Source organism: Primulina tabacum, chromosome 7 (assembly GCF_025594145.1).
Source record: "Primulina tabacum isolate GXHZ01 chromosome 7, ASM2559414v2, whole genome shotgun sequence".
NCBI classification, from domain to species: domain Eukaryota; kingdom Viridiplantae; phylum Streptophyta; class Magnoliopsida; order Lamiales; family Gesneriaceae; genus Primulina; species Primulina tabacum.
Genome location: NC_134556.1, coordinates 33,334,620 through 33,352,623, shown reverse-complemented (window position 1 = coordinate 33,352,623; position 18,004 = coordinate 33,334,620). Strand labels below are relative to the sequence as shown.

The 18,004-nt window shown below is 35.6% G+C and overlaps 1 protein-coding gene across 2 annotated transcripts; it reads right to left on the bottom strand.

Annotated features, from left to right (window-relative positions):
- Nucleotides 1-3,399: 3,399 nt before the first annotated feature.
- Nucleotides 3,400-9,754, bottom strand: LOC142551335 (aldehyde dehydrogenase 22A1). 2 transcript variants are annotated; one of them, XM_075660517.1, is made up of 15 exons: nucleotides 9,441-9,754; nucleotides 8,995-9,038; nucleotides 8,446-8,538; nucleotides 8,137-8,264; nucleotides 7,528-7,650; nucleotides 6,764-6,917; nucleotides 6,080-6,183; nucleotides 5,927-6,005; nucleotides 5,704-5,799; nucleotides 5,455-5,592; nucleotides 4,511-4,726; nucleotides 4,244-4,435; nucleotides 3,988-4,131; nucleotides 3,549-3,739; nucleotides 3,400-3,445 (listed from the first exon to the last, which is right to left on the bottom strand). In XM_075660517.1, the coding sequence occupies exons 1-14, from the start codon at nucleotides 9,550-9,552 to the stop codon at nucleotides 3,590-3,592; spliced, it is 1,773 nt and encodes a 590-aa protein (XP_075516632.1). In that variant the 5' UTR covers nucleotides 9,553-9,754; the 3' UTR covers nucleotides 3,400-3,445; nucleotides 3,549-3,589. The 2 variants fall into 2 exon arrangements, with proteins under 2 accessions (XP_075516632.1, XP_075516631.1); XM_075660516.1 differs by having other exon boundaries at nucleotides 3,400-3,739.
- Nucleotides 9,755-18,004: the final 8,250 nt, after the last annotated feature.

Below are 18,004 nucleotides of genomic sequence, written 5' to 3'. Positions count from 1 at the left end.
CTCAAGTGGTCTAGCAGAAACGTAAGCAGCATGGAATTACAAGATTGAAATGATGTGTGGAGATGTGATTGATTCTCAATCAAATCTCCAAGTGGGAAAAATGTCGGCAATAGATGGGGCCAAAGGTGGCAGGCTATTTAATAATATTGGTGACCAAAAAAAACGTGGGTTATGTTTGAATAATTCAGAAGACGAAAGACGTGTATAAAATGTGTCTTCACACGGACAAGGGGCTCTATAAATAGAGCTCCCCCTTCATTCTGAAATTATCCCTTCTTCGAGTTTTTTCTCATCTTATAAGCATTTGAGTGCTTAGTTCTATAATATTTGTGAGGTGTTTTGTTCTCCTATATTAAGAGAGTGTGTGTTCTCTTTGGAAACACAGTGAGTGAGTTGTACACCACAAAATATTATAGTGGAATTCTTTTCATCTTGCCCGTGGTTTTTACCCTAATAATTTTTCGGGGTTTTCCACGTAAATCTCGGTGTCCAGTTTATTCTTTATTTTCGGGTTTTATTATCTCAAATTCCGCACGTGGGACCAACAAAATATATATAAATAATATGTCTGAGTGGCTTGTATATATGTGTAATATGCATGGGTGGTGTTTATACGTATATGTGTGAGTGAGATTTGTTTCTGGAAGCAATCCGTGTGTGTAGGAGTGTGATGGTTGCTGCGGGTGTGAGTGCGTGAATGCTGAAGATCGCAAAAAGGGGAAGCATGCTCAAAAGGGAGGGGAGGCGATCACATGGCTCAGCGGGATCTATCAGGTAGGGAGGTTATGGGCTCGAGTCATGCTCACGACTTGTGCGCAACTTTCACGGCAGTGATTCGCCCAAGATCCCTAAACCGCCGTCCTGTCGAGTCATGACTCTCTTCCCCAATGGGCGCTAATCAGCTTTATTTTTTTGAGAAAAATATTTGAGATTTTAATGAAAATTTTAAAGATATTTATAATGACTAGCATGATGCACGTGCGTTGCACGTAATATCAATTATATTATAAAAATTAAAAAAATTGATTTTTTTAAAAAACAATTTGAATCATTTTGTTATTTATTTGAGCTTAATTTCTTATCATATTAGACGATTTATAAGAAATTGTATAACTTACTTTCAAAATTGTTTCCCAAATTAAAACTAAAGCAGTTGATTTTATGTTATATAATAAATTGTAATGAACATAATATATAGAACAAAATGAATTGAAACAATTTTTTTAAAAAAATTATATATTCAAACATCATGTATAAAGTATAATAACCTAAAAATCAACCAAATTATGGATTTTATCAATGTATAAATCATAATCTACAAAAACGAAGCATACTAAAGACTAATTATCAATTTAAAATCACCGTGACTAACTCATAAAAACAATATTAAAACAAATGAAATAGTACTATTGATAATAAAATATAATTCATAATATTTAATTTAACCTCCTAAAGAATTTTTTTACTTTTTATTTTTTACAATTCTATATCATGGATAATAAATTCATATATCGATCTTTCATAAACTAACATTGATGACTATTTATTTATTGTTAAATAAGTTTTAAAATAATAAATAAATCAACATATGTAAAGAAATGCACATTCAAATAATATTATATGGTAAATATCAAATAAACTCATATAATAATAATTAAATATAGATTTTAAACTATTAGTATGATTTTCACCATTAACATTTGAAATATAATAAAAGAAATAAACTTTAATAAAAAAAATTTTCTTTTTGTATCTATTGAATTAATTAGTTTGATTTCAAAATAATTAAATAAATATATTAAATATTGTATGTAAAAATTCTGATAATTTGACAAATGCTAATCAATGATAATTATAATTATATTTATTATAAGAATTATATCATATATTGTTTTTACAGTATAAAATAACTTAGAGTTTTTTTATTGCTCATTAAATCTATTTTCATGAATTACATATTCAAAGTTTTGAGTGATGATTGATTTTACAAGCAATACATGTAATTTTTTAGTTATACAATTTAATAAAATAATTATGTCTATAACATATATATTCATTATAGATGATTTTTTTCATATTTTTTGAAATCGTACAATCTTTTGAAATCAAAATTAAACTCTTTACTTTCAATTTTTTGTTTAAAAACCCATAAAATATATTAGTTATTCTACTATTGCACATATAGTTATAAATTTTTCATATATCTTTTTGCGATACGATAATTTATTACTTAATTAGAAATTGCAATAAAAATATAATTACAAAATTACAATAAAATAATTTGAAAAAAATTTAGAGAGAAAATTAAAAGGATAAAAAATTTAAATGTAGTATAAAGATGAGTTATTTTGATAAAATTAATATAGGAGTTACATTCTATTCTTGAAGTGTGTATAGAAGATTAATTTTTGTCATTGCACAATTGAAAAACAATCCCTTTATCAACACTTTTATGGGTATATATATAGATTTATGACAAAGTTATAACATGAGTTACTAGCTTTGAATGTCGGTCTTCAGGTCTTCAGGTTGGAGTGTTTCTGCCAACATGAGTGTTTGTTTTGAATGTCGGTTTTTGGGTCGGGTGCCTCTACCAACTTGGTTGATTACGGGTTGTGGATGTCAGTTTTCGGTCGAATGTCCTGCCAAACCCGAATCCTTGTATTCTTGATCAAATGACAATGACCGGAGGAAATTTCTGAACCATATTTCATAAAATAATTTCGAGGATTTTAGTTGATGAAGATTTGAGGAAAAAAGTTGATTATTTGATTGTTATGTTTTTCGAAAATCTCAGATGTTATTTCTGAAAATTTGAGCATCCGAGGCTTGTATTATTTCCGTAGAAGTTTGATTTAAGTCTATGGATTTTCTTATTTGAATCATTTTAACTAGGTGTAAAATGTTTTCAGCCTTTTTATCATGAAATTCCAGACGCAACAAATCGATTGACCTAAAATTCATTTGAACGCAACTTGAGAATTTTTTTTTTATATTTTTCCAATACAAAAAGGTTAGTTTATTGAATTTTTACAAGTTGGTAAGATTTGTAAAAACTAGCTTGTAAAAATTTGAAAATAAGATTTACTGTCATGGAGAAAAGCTAAATTGCAAATAACATCGATCGATCGACAAAGAAAATGCGAAGTAATAAGTAATAATGGCTGTCAAATGACTCAAATCCAACAATTTAACTTAAAGTTTCGATTTCGGATACTGTTGAATCAAGTGGACTTCACGTGCTGTGAAATGTAGAGGATTCTTGTTATAAACTTAAATGAGAAAGACAGGTTCCCTACATAGTGGTTAACCAATTTGCATCGATGTTTTCCAAAACTCATGATCAAGTTCGAGTCACTGAGATCGAGTAAATACAATTTTTGTAAAAAAGGAAAAATAAAATCTTTCAATGATCAAACATTACAAGTCTGCGATCTCACTCCAGCTGTTACATTTTAAACCAATTCTACATCAGAAAGTATCCAAAAACCCAAAAAAAACCCAGCAGGCATTTTCCATTAAAAAAAAAAATAAAAAAAGAGACTCACAGGAAGACCTTGAGAAATTTTCAGTTATGTCCATCGGCACACTAGTGCCGTTTTTTGTCCTTCTTAGGAGTGCTCTCCGAAATAATCTTCAGAACATCCACCAATGCTCGTGCACGATCCCATATGTTTAAGCCATACAAACCCTCTACAAGTGATTCCTGAAATCCGAAGGCATTCTCCGAAATGGGATACTGCATATTGGAGAGATGAATTAATGCAGATGGGAAAAACTCGTAAACCGTAAATAAGAATACCACATTTTTAATCACAATAAAGACACCCTGTCTCCTATTCATGATCTTGCATATTCTGATATTCATATCTTTAAAATAGGCTGGAAAAATCATCGCGACTTTTTAAAGAATTTTATTATCAGTTAATTGTTGAACTTCTTAATGTCCAGCATTCAATGTCTAGAGAATAAGGTTTTGAAAGCAACCTGGATCGGCTTAGGAATCTTTGTTTTAATAAACGGCCACCATCTGTCCTCGACTACGGATTTAACAAGACAACAAGCTCTCAAACCTTCAACACCAGCAAATCTCCCAAATCCACTGTCTTTTACACCACCAAATGGAAGGGACTGGAAGAAATTGAAAGATAACTATGTGAAACTGATAAAAATAGTTATAAAAGAAATTCTAAAAAATTGTAAATCTGGAAAGAAAATGATAATTTAAAACTACTATGCTTACCTGACACATGTAGTTTGATGCAAAATCATTAATTGCAGCCATACCACAATGTAACTGGGAAGCTATCGCTTTCGCACGGCGTTGACTGCCAGAAAACACGGCACATCCAAGCCCGTACTTTGAATCATTTGCAAGCTTCACAGCCTCTTCATCAGAGCTAAATTTCATTATTGGCAATATTGGTCCAAAAGCCTGTTTGAATAAATAAACAAGAACAAATTAATACAGGCTTCAACTTTATCACAGTGAACAAATTATATGAATTACCTCCTCTTGCATCAATTTCATCGTGTGGTTGACATTAACAATTACAGTAGGAGGGAAATATTGGTCCACAGCACCTTCACCAATATGTCCAACACTTCCTCTACCAACAATTTCCGCTCCTTTGTCGAGGGCATCATTTACCAGACTCTGGAGCTTTTCAGAATGCTCTTGCATGCATATCGCTCCCATGTCATATTTTCCAAGAAGTGGCGGACCCTGTACAATAAATCCACTAGGAAGATAAATTTGATTGACTAAGGTAATGACCAAAAGATAATAGCATATAAAGCCACATATGTGCATTAGTATACCTTCAATCCTAAAAATATGAATATCATAGCTAAGATTACACAGCACAGATGCCACATCAAATTCCAATCTGAACCGAGAGACACATCATAAATGATGAATGTTGGGCCACATGCTTCGAATATCAATATTCTTAGAGTGGCCCTCAACAATTTCTTTTGTTAATTTTTTCCACTCGCTTACTCAAACCCAAAAATTATTTACCCATACTGAACTAGGTTGACCACAGCAATCAACAACTTTCAGATTGTCTGCACTAATATGAAGTTATGAAAATGGACTACTTAATAATTCAGACTCTTCCTCGACAATTCTGCTTAGTAATTTTACAACTACGGTTGCCAGAAAAGATATATACAACATCCAGAAACAGCACTCTGCTTTCCCCACTCAGTAATTATCTGACCCTTCTGTGGTAGCATTTTGGTTCCACAAAAATTAAAGCATGACGTTTGATGTTTGTGGACTACGCTGATTCTAAAATTAATCATAGTATCATGAATAAAGGCAGGTAGATGCATAAAGCACTCAATGTCGACTCTTGGGCAACTCTGTATTGCTAGCTAGCCCAGAGCTAAGGAAATCCACCAATTTATTAAAGATCAAATCACAGAGAGTAAACTCAGAGTACTTACAGCAGTAACAGACTTCACAATTTTTACAACCTCAGCAACAAATGACGAATAAATGTCTTTGTGAACATAAAACCTCTCAGCTCCAGCACAATTCTGCCCACTTGATTGCAGAGCTCCTCTCGCAGCAATTTGAGCAACCTGTAGTTTAATAATTAATTAGACATTTGTGAATGAGATGTATAATTTGAGACATTCCAGACAATTGTAGACATTAATCCAATACAAGCCTGTGAGAACAATATGCCATACATGTGGCACATCAACATCTTCACAGACAATGAAGGCATCCTTCCCACCAAGCTCAAGGGTAACTGGTATCAACGTGTCTGCAGCATTCCTCATAATCTGCATTAATAGAGGAGCCAAAAAATTTAAAAATAGTAGTTTTATGCAAGGCATTAAAGCTAAATGAATTGAAGTAACTTATCTAAGTATTTACACGACAATCTCTAAGCTCAGGATAGAATCTGACCATTTTACCCACATTCGGTGATCCAACAAAGATAATTTTGTCCACTGAAGTCACTAGGGCTTCTCCTGTCTCTGCAAAACTGTAAGGAACTTAAAATTCATGTGAAAATAATCATGTTATCCTATTATAGAAATATAAAGCATAAAAGCATACCCAGTTATAACTTCAACTAGATTTTCTGGAGCTCCAATGGCAGCAAGAGCGGCTTGGATTATCCGTAAATAGAAACACCCTGACCAACTTGCATGCTCTGAAACCTGCAGAAGCAGTCATCCTGATCCTTTTAACAGGCATAGATGATGATATTTATATGCATACTTCTAAATATTCATGTCTCTTCTTGCAATTAGTCTGATTTCCGCATACATATAATTCATTCCACGGCTGCAGTAGGGCGTAGGCCCAGTCGGACCAACCGGTCATGATTTCGAAAAATAAAAAAAGTTAGAATCCGAGGATTATGAATCCGTGATTCTAACTTTTTCAGTTGTAAATAATTTCACGTAAATCAGTCAAAATGTAGATCAGTTCACACGAAAATCAAAAAATTAAAAATAAAAACATAAAATTCAAGAATTCTAACATGGGATTTAGCCTTAACTCTGAGGTTTGGAACCCGGATTGTTATAAAAACATAATCATCTGGTTTTTGCCACATTTTAATGAACATTTTTTTCTATAATATATCATCAAAAAACCTGAAGTAACTGTGGTAGCAGATTCCAGAAAAGTATCTGAGCTATGCATCACATGTATATATTCTGAAAGCAGAATTGCACACTGATGTACTTGATACTATATCCTGTTGAGATTGTTTACTTTGACAAGATAGAGCACCTTAATAACAATGCTGTTCCCTGAGAAGACTGCTGCCAACATGGGATTAAAAATGTTGTGAAATGGATAGTTCCATGAAACAATAGCTCCAATAACTCCGAGGGGATGAAACTCCACTTTAGCTGTTTTATGAAGCATTGATCTTCCACATGACCTACACAGGAGGTACTATCAATTTCAGTGGCCAACTAGACAAGCACTTAAGGAACTTGCAAACCAGACAATCTCAAGTATAATAAAAAATATTAATCAGTTAATAAAGATTGCTGCATCTAATGAATAAGTGGAACTTAGAAAATGAAACTATTTTTTCACTAATTCTTTTTCTGGGATGTGGTTGAAGCTGCACAATTATACTCTCGGTCCACCAACATTTATTTTTCATTTTCAATGTTCCACTTATTCATAAGATGCGGGTGGTCCGAGAGTATAATTGTGCAGCTCCAACGACATCCCAAAAAAAGATTGTGATAATTCTAGTTCCATTTTAGTGAAAATTAAGATGAGTGGAACCGTAGAGCATCTAAATTTCAGACTCCAGTTTGAAACCTGGACTCAAAATATGTAATCATGTACAAAATTAATGAAAATAATCGTGCTTCAATAAATGTCAAGCAATGCAGAACGTGAAGTTCCAGCTGAGCACTCTAAGCAACCTAGTGCCATATGGCACCAAAATACCTACAATAAAGATCAAATACTTATGTTTTAAATAAACAACAAATTCAGATCAATGGAAAGCCACAAACATATGGAAGAAGTACCTGTGTTCGGTCTTTAGCCATTTTTCACCTTCTGAAAGAAGCCAAGTGATCTTCTCACATGTTGTCATAATTTCTCCCAAAGAAGCATCTACCATGGTCTTGCCAGTATCACGTGAAGAAACTCTAACAGAATTCGCAAGTAAATAAGCATTATGCTAAACTAATGCATTATATTAATACAAATAGGAATGATAGTTATGGTATAAACTAATAAAATTTGTTACTTGCATTAGAAAAGAGGTGAAAAGAGAAGCAGTCAAAAAAAGTGACTGAAAAATGAGAGCTATCCAAAGGTTCTCGGTTCTCCTGATACTGAGATACAAAATTATAACTGGGAATCAGCACAGGCAACATGTTCTACTCGAATGAAACCACGTGAGCACAGTTTTTTTAAGGAAATAGTTATCCATTAATTTACCATTTTCGGCTAAGCCAAAAGATGCCTAAATTAGGCTTGAAAAAAGATGCCTAGATTAGGAAGTTATCTGACTTCTCACAATACCTTTCATTTCTCATTTCGGTATGTTCATGCTAATTGTAACTTCCAATTGAATTTTCTTTATAACGTGCAAGACTGATAAATGCATGCCTAAAGTATGGAGAACTTACTCGCATATAACCGCTTGGTGCTCAATGATATATTTCAGAAGTATCCTTAGAAATTGGCGTCTTTGCTTGAAGCTACTCTTTGCCCATATCTTTTGAGCATTCCTTGCCTGTGCAACACGCTCCTTAACCTAAGCATTATACTTCAGCAATCAGTTTCAGTCAAAATTGGCTGTTGAGAATTGAAAAAATAAGACTCTTTTGACGTCCCAAATATCAATTCAGTATTTTAGTAGGAACGAACAGGATACGTATAGAAGGTGTCTGGAATGTATCCAATTTACACGATCTACTAGAGACAACAAATCTAACCTCGTCAGGCTTCAATGCAGGGAAGAAGCCTAGGTACTTCATTGTTGCAGGTTCATAGCATTGGACTTTATCTGTTTGTCTTCTCGAAGGTATCTGCATCAAGTTCCAAATTGTGACACAAGAAACCAGATATTTTAATGATCACCGTCATATCACCAACAAAGTACTCAAATACATAAGCACTGCATGAGCTCCAATAAACAGTAAAGCATTCTAGTACAGGCACACGCAAAATTTTCGAACTGCACAATCGAGTCGGAAATCATTCCGCGTTGATGTTGATTTCATGTTATGAGATTGTAAATGTTTAAATAATTTATGGTAATAAGTAATCTCCAATAGAAATTCTGAACCTTCACAGGTATTTGTGCAATTCTTGAATAGTTTCGGCTTCCATATCCAAAAGATTCAATCAGTTACGGGTGCCCACACAATTGGGAGAGCTTTGAATTTGTGTAAGATAACTAGTCCAAACTTAATCACTTAACATGAGATTTGTTTTTCATTTTCTTTTTTTAAGAAAAAAATAAGATAGAATAAAAAACTTACATAGATGAAGCTATTTTCCTTTGTCTGATTTCCATCGTCCAACACTGCCATCACACAAAAAAAGTCATAATTCGAAAGAAAGCAAACTCCATATCTGTGGCATCAGGACAAAATCTTCAGTGCAACGATTCAAAGTAATAGCTACATACAATTAACATTCGCAATCTACAGACGCCACCCTCGCTTACTAAAACAAAACTGGAACGAAAATCAGCCCAAATTCATTTATGAATCTACGTCTGTGCATTTTTGGTTCCTAGGCATATACACAAACGCACACTCTTACACTCTCCAACATTCGAACAAAAAAGAAGAAAACATCGAAAACACTGAAAACAAACAAGTATTACCGAGAGACGCGCACACAAGGATAAACTTACACCGAAAAGATTCAAACATTAAAGGAACAGAAACACACGAATCTGTAGCTCGGGAGACAGACTAACCATCGGAGGCGTCGACATCGATGGAAGGCACATTGGAGGGAATGAGCATGAGAAGAAGCTTGCAGATCGCATATGCTGCTGCAAAAACAAAAATCGGCAACCAAAATGCCATCGTTTCCAATCGATTCAGGTACTGAATCTTCAGAATTAAACCCTAATACAATAAGATAACAATTTTTCCTCGCATTTCAGCAGCGAAAGGGGAACCGATGCTCAGCTGCTGGCTCAGTACTTGGCGTTAACTGCCAGCGCGTGTTTGTGTGTAGGAATTTTGAAAACCGAAAGAGACAAATATTGATCGTGTGTAGTTATTCCTCCGTGAATCTTTAAATCCCACCGCCTGACTCAAATTTAGTTTATTTCATCCGTGGACATTATTCTCACGATGGGATAGATTTGTCCATGTATATATATATATATATATATATATATGCATATGACTCACTTTTTTTAAATGATATGTGTGATAAGATCTTATCCGTTGAAATGAAGTGAGGGTAGTGCCCACATAAGTAGGATCTCGTTAATCCTCAAATTCACGGGAGAGAATCCTCAACTTTGGGAAGAGAAACAGCATAGGATAACGTGCCACGTAACGTGCACCTAAAACGTCATCGGGTTGCATGCTACCAAATTATTATTACTATTTCCTTATTTCCCTCATTTTGGTTTGTTGAATTAATTATGGGCAAATTTGCAACCATTCTCTTTTCTCATTCTCAACTTTCTAATCACTCTTCATCCTTTTATTTCTTTGTTTAAACTCCCCATTTTCCTAAAATTTTCAAAATCATCCTTAATTCATTGATTTTGGTACATGGCATTGGTATATCTATCGAGCATGTTCTTAAATGCATATAGCCTCAAGACATACGGCTACGCAAGGTTTCCGGCCTATATACCATGCTCAAATGATCAATTTTTTTTATATATAAAAGGTCCATCATGCTTCCGTATAATCAATTGAATAGTTTACCTTTTCGACCAGAATGCCGCCGGGTTATATCTACCGAATTTTACAGACTGCTCCTCACAGTCCAACCACACAATCGCAACCGATGGTTTCTGACTTAAATTCTTTCAGCAGCACTTAGCACAACCCTGTTTCGTTTCCTACCTCAGGGTGTAGGGTAAAAAGCTCAATTTTAAAATAATACATGAGAAGGGCAAAATCCTTGGTTCTTTTATTCAAACATAACAAATTATTATTACATAGTAATCTCCTGTAGATGAGGAGAAACTTGTTTAGCTACTAATAGTAGCTGAACTTACAGCATACATAAACTTGAAAGAAAATATTACAAATATTTTGAAGAAAAACGAAGAGGTTGAGTGATGCCTTCATCTTCCTTCTGCCTGCTTATTTATAGAAGTCGCTAACGGATTTGTATTTCGGACTTCAAACTCTTGTTATAATTTTATGCCTTACAGCTGTGGTTGACACTATCTGGTTGAGTGGTTGAATGGTCCCTCCACTTTTCTTGATTTTCTTTTTTCTAGATCATTAATCTACAAATGGCTCTTTCTTGTGATTTTATCTTCTGGCATATCTAGTAGATATGCGTTTGTATTATATCAGCTGATATTTCATTTCCTAATTCCTTCAGTCTTTTGTGGAAATCTTTGAAATTTTTCAGCTCTCTTCTTGTTGCCTTAATGTTTCTTCTTGCAACCCTAAGATAATTGAAATACATTTTTCTTTGGGTTCCGACTAGTGTGTTTTACTGGTTCTTATTTGTATGTTATTTATAAGTAAATTTGAGTCCCAGTTTTAATGTTCATCTAGTGGGTGAGTCACATGCCAACTATCTTTTGTCGGGAATCTTTAACTTTATTTATCCCCAAGGAAAAGTGATTAGGTTCACATATCCACTTATTTTTGTCGAGGAATCTTAAACTTTTGATGTCCCCGAGGAAAACATGGTTGTGGTCCTTCACCACTTGGTCCTGTTTCTGCAAGATGCTTTCTGTCTGACCGAGGTCTGAAGCCCTTGCCAAATTCTGGCTCTTTTTGATTCGGGCACTCTGGGCAGATCTGTTCTAACCATCTTTCCACATAAGTCATATTGTAGAATTCCGACGAGATTCTTTACTCCCCGACAGCTTACTATTCTATAGAAGATTTTTTTCTTTTCGAATAGATCTTCTGCAAAACTTGTTGTTTTTCCTGTCATAATATTTAACAAAAATGATCCGTTTACCGAATTATGATAAAACTTAAACGGAAACTTGACTTTGTCAATCTCAGTTAGACATACCCATAAACCACATGCTCTTCTGGTAGAAATATCGTCTTCAGTAATTGAAGCAACAAGGGTGTTTCTTCTGACGAAGGGTCCTTGATAAATTTCTGAACATTTATATATGGTCTCCTTAACTTGATAAAATGAAAGGCTTTGTGATAACCTTTTCCTGCTAGTTCTGATCATGTGCTGAAAAAGTATAGCTCCAGAATATCTCCTCTGGACAAATAATCGTTATTTGCCCAAGTTTCATGAACAGCTTCCTGGATCCATTTTGATAGACCTGAAATTTCTGGAAAGCTTGGTGATGTAGTATAAACTGAGGCAAGAGCCCCGAATTCATACCAAGCTTTGACCTCCTTTGGATATAAATTTGGTTTCATCCATACCCTAGGATATTTTCCTGCAACATCAACCCTAACAGTAGCTGGGTTAATGCATACGCTTGTTTTCAATTTCTCCCAATTTTGTTGGTACACCTGTAATGGAGAAATTGTAGCTTCATTAGTATCAATCTTAGATTTACCTTTGTCAGTATTCGGTCTAAGGTTGATCTTTTCCTCTTCAATCCCCAAGGTGAAGGGTTGACTTGAGGACTCGAGATAAGGATCTGGAGTCTCAATTTTTGTTTCAGCCGACTCATCTGGACATGATCCCGTCTTAACACTTGTGCTAGGGGTATTTGAATCCTCTGCTCTAGGTATAGAGTCATGTACTCGAAAACTCTCAATTTGGTAAACCAGTGGCTTTTCAATGCCTTGGAGGATGGGCCTTTGTATTACAGACAATAACTGAGTATAAGCCTGTAAACATCATGTAATTCGATCAGAGACAACTCTCTTATCGGGTTGTTGTAGCCTTCCCGCAACTTACGCGTTTAAGGCCAGCTTGTTGAACTCGGTTTGAAGTATTTCAAGGTGAACCCTCAAATGCCTCTGCATTTTCATGATGGCATCGATATCATCGTTGTCCATCTCTTGTTAAAAAATCTGCAAGAATATTCTCATTAGATTTTATAATCACAATATCAAAATTATAATTTTGACATAGAGTTTGCCATCTTAATAATCTTGTCTTCTCATGTTTAGATTCTACTCTATTCCTTAATAAAGCTTTCACATGTGTATTATCAACTTTTAAAGTAAATTTCTTTATAAGTAAAATAATAGCCATTTTTCAAAGCCCTTTTACTGCATAGATTATTTCTCGTTGATATTTCATCTTATGTCTTCTGCATCCGAGAAAAGTCCACTGCAATATCTGCATGATTGTTCTCCTTCTGGTGTGAGTTTGAATAAACTGTCACCCACCAATGATCACTAGCATCTGTATATAATATTAGATCATCTTCATCCTGAGGAATAGCCATTTTCGGAAGATTTTTACAAATCTCCTTTAGTTGACTAAGTCCATGTGTGTGTTTTGCGTCTTTTTTCAATAATGGACTGAACACTTTCCTATGTTTTGTTAGGTTTTTAATAAAAATCCGAGCAAAATTAACAACTCCTAGAAAACTTTGAAGTTGTTTCTTTTCTTTTAACTCATTTGGGAAATTTTGCACTTTCTCTACTTTATGATCCTGCAAAATTATTCCTGACTCATCGATTTCTATTCCGAGAAATTCAGTCTTTCTTGTGACAATGACTGCTTTTTTTTCTGATAAAATCAGTCCTTCTTTTTTGCAAATATCATAGAAAATCTCTAAATGTTTAATATGTTCATCCATATTTTTAGATGCAATTAACACATCGTCAATATAGACAAACATAAACTTAAAATAATTTTTAAATAGATTATCCATTTTTCTTTGAAATATATGGGGTGAATTAGCCAATCCCATTGGTAATACGTCCCAAATATAGTGTCATTGTGGTATGGAGAAAGCTGTGAATTTCTTGCTTTCTTCCTGCATCCGAATCTGATAAAACTCAGACTTACAATCGAATTTAGAGAATATCTTTGCATTGCGTATGCAACTAATTAGATATTCTCTACTAGGTATGAAGTACCCATCAAACTCCAGAATCTTATTAATTGCTTGATAATTAATAACTAATTTGGGTTTGTTTATTTTAATTTCACCATGATTTGTTACAAGAAATCCTGGACTGCTGTATTGTCACGCCCCAGGACGGGGGTTGGTTGACACCGGCGTTGCTCTCAAATTTGCATTCGAAAACAACCAGCCTCAGAGTACAGAATTCAGAAACCAGTCTTTTATTCATAATACGAAATAAACTAATTGTCTGTTACAACTCGAATACTGACGTTTTACAGCGGAAATGTAAAACCAGACATAACAGTGTCTTAACAGATACAACGGAATTAACATAAAAATAAACTGAGAACAATAATCTTCTTCACCAGCCCCAAAAATGGATCTGATCTTCTTCCTCTAATTTTTCTTCCTCGTTCTTATCTGAGATGGATTTGGTGAGTAAGTGATATGATTGTCACTCAGTAAGCAGGGGCGGGAATAACTCTCAATTTTCGAAATCATTTTCAACAGGACAGTAAAACAGTAATATGCAGAAAACTCTTATTTTCAGAACATAAATCAGAATTCATAAATCACAGAATTCAGAACAGAAATCAAAATTAGTAAGCACTGAGCACGTTAGTGAATTTCATGGCTAAACTGATATCAGTCCCCTATATGTTCTCTCCTCTAAGGGGTGAGGCCAGAATCAGAATCAGAATTCAGAAATGTTCAGAATATATATTCCTACCATTAGTTCACTAGGGAGTTTCAGTGCTTCAAAATCATATATCAGAAATTAAACATACAGAAACTATGATTTAAAACAGAATTATCAAACTGATTTCAAGATATTTACACATAAGCCCACTTACAATATTTTGCTTGAAGGATTTCGGTTGCAGTCTTTTGGAATCTGATTGCCTCGCTACTGGATTTTACAGCTTCGAAATATGCACTCTCTTAGCTCTAATTTCAAGTGATAATTCAAGGTTTTGGTAACATCAATTTCAGGGATTGAGGATGCTATTTATAGGCCAAAAATCTGACTGTTAGCCTTCCAATTAATGACCATAATATGCCATCAACAGCCTTTATTTCATGTTAAATGCTTCAGTTACCAGTCCTGAGCAGAACCAGTAGCTATCTGCTGGAATCTCGCTACTGAACTCTTCTGCTGCTGGATTTTGTCTGTGGATTTTGTCTGCTGAAAAATACCATCTTCTGAAATATGAGTTGCTGCTGAAATTGATAGCTTCTACTGAAATCTGCTAGCTGCTACTGCTGGAATTCCAGGGTCTCACATCCCTCCCTCTTTATGAGAAGTTTCGTCCTCGAAACTTGGCTATACATGATCTTCAAAGAGATAAGGGTATTGTGCTCGCATCTTTTCTTCCAACTCCCAAGTAGCTTCTCTTCCGGTGTGGTTGGACCATTGTACTTTGACATATGGAATAGTTCGTCGCCTCAGTACTTGGTCTTTGAAATCCACAATTCGAATCGGAATTTCTTCATACTTCAGCTCTTCATTTAGATTGTTCTCAACCAGAAGTGGTCCAGCTTCCAGAATGTGACTTGGATCAGAAATATATCTCCTCAGCTGCGAGACGTGGAATACATTGTGAATTCTTGACATGTCGGGAGGAAGTGCTAATCTATAAGCAAGTGTTCCCACTTTCTCAAGAATTTCAAATGGTCCGACGTATCTGGGATTCAGTTTCCCAGCCTTATTGAATCGGATTACACCCTTCATGGGTGACACTTTCACATATGCATTCTCTCCAATTTCAAATTCCACGGGCCTTCTTTTCATGTCTGCCCAGCTTTTCTGTCGATCTTGTGCAGCTTTTAGTCGCTCTTTGATCATAGCAACTTTATCCACTGTTTCTTGGATTAGTTCGGGTCCAACGATGGCTTTTTCCCCTACTTCATCCCAATACAATGGTGATCGACATTTTCGTCCATACAGAGCTTCGTATGGTGCCATCCCAATACTGCTGTGGTAACTATTATTGTAGGCGAACTCGATTAAAGGTAGGTGCTCACTCCAATTACCACTGAAATCTAGAGCACATGCTCTCAGCATATCTTCTAGAGTTTGAATTGTCCTCTCAGTTTGGCCATCAGTTTGAGGGTGGTACGCCGTACTAAGAGTAACTTTTGTCCCCATAGCTTGTTGAAAGCTCTTCCAAAATCGAGATGTAAACCTAGGGTCTCTGTCTGACAGTATGCTAGCTGGAACTCCATGCAATCGTACGATCTCATTCATGTACAATGTGGCTAGCTTGTCCAAATTATAACTCATGCGGACAGGTAAGAAATGAACAGATTTCGTGAGTCTATCTACGATTACCCAGATACCGTCATGACTTTGTCTAGACTTTGGTAACCCGACAACAAAGTCCATGGAGATATGTTCCCATTTCCATTCTGGAATTTCTAGAGGTTGTAGAAGTCCCCCAGGTCTTTGGTGCTCTGTCTTGACTTGCTGGCACACGTGACACTTGGGAACATACATTGCCACGTCTTTCTTCATTTCACTCCACCAAAAATTTTTCTTCAAATCTCTGTACATCTTGGTACTGCCAGGATGTACTGAAAATTTTGACTTATGTGCTTCTGACATTACTTCTTGTCGAAGGTTATCGATGTCTGGTACGCACAATCGTCCTTTCATCCACAAGATTCCTTTGTGGTCCATAACGAAGTCTGGTGATTTCCCTTCTTTAGCTTGCTCTTTCAGTTTCACCAAAGCGGAATCTCTATCTTGACTTATCTTGATAGTCTCTCGAAGGCATGGTTGTGATGAAAGTGATGTCAGGATCTTCTTACTCATATTCTTTCAACTTAAAGCATCTGCTACCTTGTTGTCTTTGCCTGGGTGGTAGCTTATCGTCAAGTCGTAATCCTTCATGAGTTCAATCAATCGCCTCTGCCTCATGTTTAACTCTTTCTGAGTGAACAAGTACTTGAGGCTTTGATGATCGGTGAATATTTCACATCTGGCACCATATAAACAGTGTTTCCAAATCTTGAGTGCAAATACCTCTGCTGCTAGCTCGAGGTCATGTGTTGGGTAATTCTGTTCATACGTCTTCAACTGTCTCGACGCGTATGCAATCACTCTTCCCTCTTGCATGAGTACACATCATAAACCTCCTTTAGATGCATCACTGTAGATGGTGAAGTCTTTGCCTTCAGTTGGCAATACTAACACCGGAGTTGAGATAGGCTTCTTCTTCAAAGTCTCGAAGCTTTGCTCACATTTTTCACTCTTATTGAAACTTGGAGTTCTTCTGTGTGAGCTAGGTGAGGGGTATGGCTATTGAAGAAAATCCTTCAACAAATTTTCGGTAATAGCCCGCTAATCCAAAAAAAAAACTTCTAATTTCTGTCATTGACTTTGGTCTCGGTCAATCTGAAATTGCTTCTACTTTCTTATAGTCCACAGCTACTCCTGCTGCTGATATGATGTGACCCAAGAATGTGACGCTTTCTAGCCAAAATTCGCATTTCTTGAACTTGGCGTATAGCTCTTTTTCTCTCAGTGTCTGGAGGGTGAGACGAAGATGTTCTTTGTGATCTTCCTCACTTGAAGAATATACCAGAATATCGTCGATGAATACCACCACAAACTTTTCAAGAAGTGGTTTGAACACCCTGTTCATGAGATCCATGAACACTGCTGGAGCGTTGGTTAATCCGAATGGCATTATCATGAACTCATAGTGTCCATATCTTGTTCTGAAGGATGTCTTCGGAATATCGTCTGTCTTGACCTTCAATTGATGGTAGCCTGACCTTAAGTCGAGCTTGGAAAAGACTGAAGCTCCTTTGATTTGGTCAAACAGGTCATCTATCCTTGGAAGCAGATACTTGTTTTTTATTTTGATCTTATTCAGTTCTCTGTAATCGATACCCAATCTCATGCTTATGTCCTTCTTCTTTACGAACAGGACAGGAGCTCCCCACGGAGATGCGTTTGGTCGAATTTTCTTCTTATCCAACAATTCTTGAAGTTGTTCTTTGAGTTCTTTCAACTCTGCTGGAGCCATACGGTATGGTGCTTTTGAGATTGGTGTAGCATTGTGCACTAAATTAATCTCAAATTTCACTTCACGGTCGGGGATTGTACCAGGGATTTCTTCGGGAAAGACGTCCGAAAATTCCTGAATAACTGGAATATCATCTATCTTTAGAGTAACTTCGTTATTTACCTCGCTGATCATTGCTAGTTAGACTTTCTAGGTCTGAGAAGTAGAAAGGAAGGATTTCTGTTCCTTATCTTTACCACGAAGTACGATTTATTCTTGGATTGGGGTTTGGCATTCTTATCCCGTCAA

Coding starts and splice junctions, on each gene's coding strand:
- LOC142551335 (XM_075660516.1), bottom strand. CDS start 9,552: ATGGCATTTTGGTTGCCGATTTTTGTTTTTGCAGCAGCATATGCGATC. Junction 4,727..5,454: donor TTGTGAAGTCTGTTACTGCT/GTAAGTACTCTG, acceptor TTTATTGTACAG/GGTCCGCCACTTCTTGGAAA. Junction 4,436..4,510: donor TGAAATTGATGCAAGAGGAG/GTAATTCATATA, acceptor TTATTCAAACAG/GCTTTTGGACCAATATTGCC.